General features: G+C 39.3%; 1 protein-coding gene across 1 annotated transcript in view; it reads right to left on the minus strand.

Moving 5' to 3' along the window:
• Positions 1 to 6,320, minus strand: part of eif2s3 (eukaryotic translation initiation factor 2, subunit 3 gamma) — a 61,408-nt gene extending 55,088 nt beyond the window's left edge. The window contains exon 1 of the mRNA XM_028799424.2: positions 6,170 to 6,320. Coding sequence (XP_028655257.1) covers positions 6,170 to 6,238 — 69 coding nt within the window. The 5' untranslated portion in view covers positions 6,239 to 6,320. The remainder of the gene's footprint in view (positions 1 to 6,169) is intronic.
• Positions 6,321 to 6,541: the final 221 nt, after the last annotated feature.

Raw genomic sequence — 6,541 nt, forward strand, 5'->3', positions numbered from 1 at the left:
TCTTTTTCTTTGGTTATATTCTTGAATAAAAGCGCACTTGTTTTGTTATGCTTGTACCTTTTGTGAAAGTGTTTATTTGATATTTGGACTTCACGCTTCACACCTGTTACACAGGTCGTAAATGTAGGAAGAATGGTCCTTGGGTGTGTGTGGGACTTGTTAGAATCTAATGATTGTAAATAGTGCGGAATTGACCTCTCTGTACTATTCTGTCCTCTGCATCTCCTGGAGTTCAAAAGAAATACCAATATGCAGCAACATATGGACACTGGCCATGATCGGTGGGGGGGGGGGGGGGGGGGGTTACGTGCCCACTGACTACAACTGCATGAAGGTATGCAAATGAATAATGTTGCATTAGTGCAACAACATTTTCCGAAATGTACAATACAGGTCATAAAATGAATTATTCCAAATGTCATATATACCCAAGTCTCTTTTTTTTGTCAGTGCGGCTTTGACATCATGGATCAGAAGGTGCATACTAATTCAGCGTGAGCAGGAACACTCAAGAATAAAACTGAATAAAAAATTCACATCCACAGTCATTCTCAGTCACGCACACCACTCACATCCACGTCCACAATTTTCCCAGTCCCAGTCTCGTTCGCGCAGAAGATCTGACATGGTTTTCAAATAAAGAGGGGGTATAACAAAACAAGTTTGTTTGTTATACCACGTCTTTATCTGAAAATGGCATCAGATCGGGGGGCTGGGTTTGTGGCAGCTTGAAAATGAGAATAAAAGCTGGGAAAAAAAAAAAAAAACGCTAACTTTGACAAGTACTATAAATTTACAGACGCAAATCAAATGTATGTTTTATTGTACGATATTAACAATAAGAGCAGCTCACTACTCAAAATGGTAAATTTGGGAAGCAGCTGATATTGAAACTGCGGCCTCTTGATTGGAAGGCAGCAGTTCTTAGCATTGCACCACGCAAGCTGTTGTATTAACCGCCTACCGTAACCTGCTTTCTTTTTTCGTCAGTTATATTCTTGAATAAAAGTGCACTTCATGTCTACATTTTGTCAATTATTACTAAAACATGAAAAACGTTTGTGTTAACGACGTTTTTACATAGATTGTTGTTGACATGGAACACACATGAAATGTATGTATTCCAAATGACGATGAACTTTTTAACCCTATAAAGCTCCGGCATGTCACTTGAAGATAAACACTGAGAAACTTCTTTGCGAATTGAACTGCAGCCTTCCGGGGGGGGGGGGGGGGGTTGGTGGGGAATGGGATACCAGGCTGCTTGCCGACACATTTACAGGACAAAAGACACTGACGGAGAGGCGAGAAAGGATTTATGGTGGGCCAGATTTACGAGTTTTCTCGTAGGCTCTGGTAATTCTAGTGTTAAAAGTATGATCTGAATCATTAGATTTAATTATTTTAAGGAGGTTAATCCAAAATCTGGGTGCAATAGAGCTGAAAGCTCTATCACCCACAGCACAGATTAGTTTGGGGCTTGACAAGATTGGTAGAAATCAGTGGACCTTATGTGGGTAGAATATGAATGGGAAGAGTCAAAAAGGAAATTAAGATTTCTAGCAGAAGTAGAGGTGACCTCATCACCAAGAGTGACTGAAAAGGAGCTAGGGCTGCCACAATTAAATCACTGTAAAATTGACTAGAAATTTCAATCAAATGATAGTTTCTTATTCAACAAGTTACCCGTCCCTGCCCCTCCCGCACACTGTATGCTGGCATTCAGCGACACGCTCTACTATTTTTGAGTAAACTAATCATGACTGCAGGTGCACAACATTTAACAGAAAAGGGTTCCTGCAAATATCAGGCAAATTTCTTCCAAAAATATGTGAAAATGGTTATTCATAGTGTAATAAAACAGCACAAGCTCAATGCGTGCACTTGAAAAGGAAGCTTACCAAAGAATAACAAACAAGCCAACAATATTTTACGTACACCACCACAGACATTTCGCTCTTCAGAATAAAGCGAGAGTTAAGTCCACTCTTCCAGAGATATGTGGTATCCATTTCCTGCAATTTTACTTTGACTTATACCATACAAACATTACTGTTTCTCTATGCTAAATATGCCTAGCACACATCTCAATTTAAGACAGACTTAAAATAATACATGTAAAAAGAGAATTAGTGCGACTAAGAAACTCATTTCTACAGCACATTTTCATACATACAATGCATCTCAAAGTACTTTACAAGATGTCAAAGATAGTGTATTAAAAAAAAAAAAAAAAACAAGTCCACTTCAATAAAAGCACAAGTGTCTGTCATTCCAATGACATCGCAAATATTAACACTGCTTTTATGAATCCCGTACCAAATGGCATAGAACACAGACATTGCACGGTACACTGCAAACGTTAATGCTGAGGTCTACATTGATTACTTAGCTTTCAACCCAACTTAAGACAGGTAACACAGCTACATTGAGAGAGAGAAAAAAAAAATCAATACAAGCTGACAAAACACAGATATACAATTACAATCAAGGCCGAAATTATCGGCACCCCTGGAATTTTCCCAGAAAATGCACCATTTCTCCCAGAAAATGGTTGCAATTACAAATGTTTTGGTATACACGTTTGGTATACACATTTCCTTTATGTGCATTGGAACAACACAAAAAAACAGAAAAAAGCCAAATCTGACATGTCACACAGAACTCCAAAAATGGGCTGGACAAAATTATTGGCACCTTTTCAAAATTGTGGGTAAATCGTTTTATTTCAAGCATATGATGTTCGTTTGAACTCACCTGTGGCAAGAAATAGGTTCTGGCAATATAGCAATCGCACCTGAAAGCCAGTTAAAATGGAGAAAAGTTGACTCAACCTTTCTGTTGTGTCTGAGTGTGCCACACTAAGCATGGAGTACAGAAAGAAGAGCAGAGAATTGTCCGAGGACTTGAGAACAAAAATTGTGGAAAAATATCAACAATCTCAAGGCTACAAGTCCATCTCTAGAGATCTTCATGTTCCTTTGTCCACTGTGCACAACATAATCAAGAAGTTCACAACACATGGCACTGTAGCTAATCTCCCTGGACGTGGATGGAAGAGAAAAACTGATAAAAGACTGCAACGAAGGATAGTCCGAATGGTGGATAAACAGCCCCAATCAACTTCAAAACATATTCAAGCTGTTCTGCAGACTCAGGGTGCAACAGTGTCAGCTCAAACTATCCATCGACATCTGAACAAAATGAAACGCTACGGCAGGAGAGCCAGGAGGACCCCACTACTGACACAAACTTAAAAAAGCCAGACTGGAGTTTGCCAAAATGTACTTGAGGAAGCCAAAATCCTTCTGGGCGAACATCTTGTGGACAGATGAGACCAAGGTAGAGCTTTTTGGTAAAGCTCATCATTCTACTGTTTACAGAAAACAGAATGAGGCCTACAAAGAAAAGAACACAGTACCTACAGTCAAACATGGTGGAGGTTCCAAGATGTTTTGCTGCCTCTGACACTGGATGCCTTGACTGTGTGCAAGGCATCATGAAATCTGAACACAACCAAAAGATATTGGGGCGCAATGTAGGGCCCAGTGTCAGAAAGCTGGGTCTGCGTCAGAGGTCATGGGTGTTCCAGCGGGACAATGACCCCAAACATACCTCTAAAAGCACCCAGAAATGGTTGAAGACAAAGAGCTGGAGAGTTTTGAAGTGGCCAGCAATGAGTCTGGATCTAAATCCGATTGAACACTTATGAAGAGATCTCAAAATTGCCATTGCGAGAAGGCGCCCTTCAAATCTGAGAGACCTTGAGCAGTTTGCAAAAGAAGAGTGGTCGGAAATTCCAGCTGAGAGGTGTAACAAGCTTGTTGATGGTTACAGTAAACACTTGATTTCAGTTATTTTTTCCAAAGAGCATGCAACCAAATATTAAGTTAAGGGTGCCAATAATTTTGTCCAGCCCAATTTTTGAGTTTTGTGTGAAATTATGTCAGATTTGGCTTTTTTTCTCTGTTTTTTCAATGCACATAAAGGAAATAAACGTGTATACCAAAACATTTGTAATTGCAACAATTTTCTGGGAGAAATGGTGCATTTTCTGGGAAAATTCCAGGGGTGCCAATAATTTCAGCCATGACTGTATATTCTAGGTCTTTGAAGAGGAGTTCCATAATAAGGTCAGATAGCCATGAGTACAGTACAGAAAAAACAAAGCTTGGGGGGGGGGGGGCTGTTTGGGGGGAGAAAGAAAGAAAAACTGCAGGAGTTCCAAAGTAAAAAAGACAACCCAGCCCCCACTGGACAATCTACCTAAAACAAATGTTAAGTCATTTCTCTTTGTTTCCAGGATTCATTGTAACACGGAAGTCTAAAAGAACCCAAAATCCTAATTATTTGCTTGTTTAAAGTTGCACTACTGATGTCAAGTTATCTTAATGAATATATTATTAATATTACTTTTTAGGTTTTTTTTTTTTTACATAAATATTTTATGGTTAACATCAGCAATGTGGTCTTGTCTTCTTGTTGGAGTTATTTTACTTGTATTTTTTTCATATCCTGATGTTTTCAAATTCTACATACCTCAAATTATTCAGTATTTAAATAAAGGACATATTTATATCAATAAAGTATCTATCTATATTCATATGCCTGGTCAAAGTTTGCCATTAGGATAATCAAATAACCAATAAAGTAGCTGATAGATTATTTTGTAAATTCTTGTATTTGTGGCAGCCGTAAAAGGAGTGAATATTCTTAAGCAAAGCTTTAGTGCCAATTAGCATGACTTTTTGTTGCAGTTTATTTTTAAAGAGGGATATTCCTTCGAAATTTTAAGATTTCGCTAAGGCAAGCTGCAAAAGATCTGACTGAACTTTCACTTTTAACAATGTAGAGAGAAGTCAAGCAAAATGACACCTCAAAAGCTTGCATATTGTTACATCTTGCCTGAAGAAGGCACCCAAGTTGCCTCAACAGCTTGCATATTGTAATCTTTTTAGTTAGCCAATAAAAGGTGTCATTTTGCTTGACTTCTCACTACATTCATAATGACTAACACGGTACAACACCCTTGAACTACTTTTAACAATAAAATTGATCAGAATATCATCTGCATAAACACAATAAACCAGACCAAAGCTACGAATACTATGGTCAAGATGAACAAAGTAGACAACGGAAGAGCAGAGGCCAGATCCTTGACATAGTCTTTGGACAACTGGCGCTGGACTGGAGCTACTGTGGCCACGAAAAACAAACTCTTGCCTATCAGTCAGGCAAGACTTAAACCACTGGAGGCGGCGAACAGGAGGTGTTCAAAGTTAAAAAGAAAATTAGTATGTCACACACCAAACGTAAATTTAAAATTATTTCTTCGTGTAGAGCACTGGCGTTGAGGGATCGAATATGGTAAGCTTTGGACAAAACGTTTGACATGTTTTGCCCTCGCACAGTAAACATATGTGGAAGAATTTGCTCAATAGTGAATTAGGCAGTAGTTATTTGGGGTCCTTAAACTCGATTTGACAACAAACTAGACAGATGAACAAGTGCTGACGAACTACGATAATCTAACAGCCTGTTCTGGCCAAAACTGTTCCTACGACTGAAACTGGTCAATTAGGAATTCACAACGGTTCCCAATGAAAGACTGATATGATTAAAAAACATCTTCATGACGTAGCAGATCTCATGGAGCAGCTGCGTTTTCACTGTCGTTACATTCTGGTTAAGTATCCATCTTTTAATTACAGCACACCTTTTGACACGTATAACAATCCACGCTAAACAAATATTTCAAGAGTAACAACATAAACGTATACCACAACAGAGCCCTTAAAGGGGAAACAAGTCCGAATTTCAACCACGGAGGAGTTATTCAGAAAGTGTGTGGTAAAGTGCCACGTAAAAGGTTAACTACGTTCTTCGCCACGGTTATTCTGCTAGGTTTACGCAAACTGCCAAATGAACGGTCAAATTCATGCACCAGCCGAATAGCTAGTTTTTGCCCGTCGTCGTGCTTTTTCTTTCATTCATACACGCACCTTCCCTACACATGCTGCTTTCATGGGCTGTCCGGGGTCCTTTCCGCTCTTCTCATACGCAACGCCACTCACCGGCTTTTCCCGGCACCGCATAAACCAAGTCTAAAACCCTTCACATCATACCAGAAACGTAGTAGAATCTTTCTGCAATACCAGAAACCACTTACCAAAGTGCTAAGATCTTGTTTAGAAAGATGAGGTTGTCCCAACGTTACTCCTAACTCGTCACCCGCCATCTTGGCTTTAAAAAAGAGGTATTTAGTATTCTATCACGAGCGCCTGAAACCTGGTATTTTTATCAAGAACCCCCTGCACGACTGACGGGAAAAATAAATACGATTTTTTTTAATGTAAAAATTCCTCGACGTATTAACTAGCTCATAACTTCCCACATTTCGAATCCATTTTTGTTACAAATTTTTCAACGGAGGCCGTCTAAAAGTCGAGGTCCTTGCATGAAAGATGATGCAATTGTCGTTTGTGCGGAAGTCCCGTCGCACTTCACCTTCAATTAGGCGCCTTCGGAAAACGTTAGGGTA

Source organism: Erpetoichthys calabaricus, chromosome 4, assembly GCF_900747795.2.
Source record: "Erpetoichthys calabaricus chromosome 4, fErpCal1.3, whole genome shotgun sequence".
Classification (NCBI taxonomy): domain Eukaryota; kingdom Metazoa; phylum Chordata; class Cladistia; order Polypteriformes; family Polypteridae; genus Erpetoichthys; species Erpetoichthys calabaricus.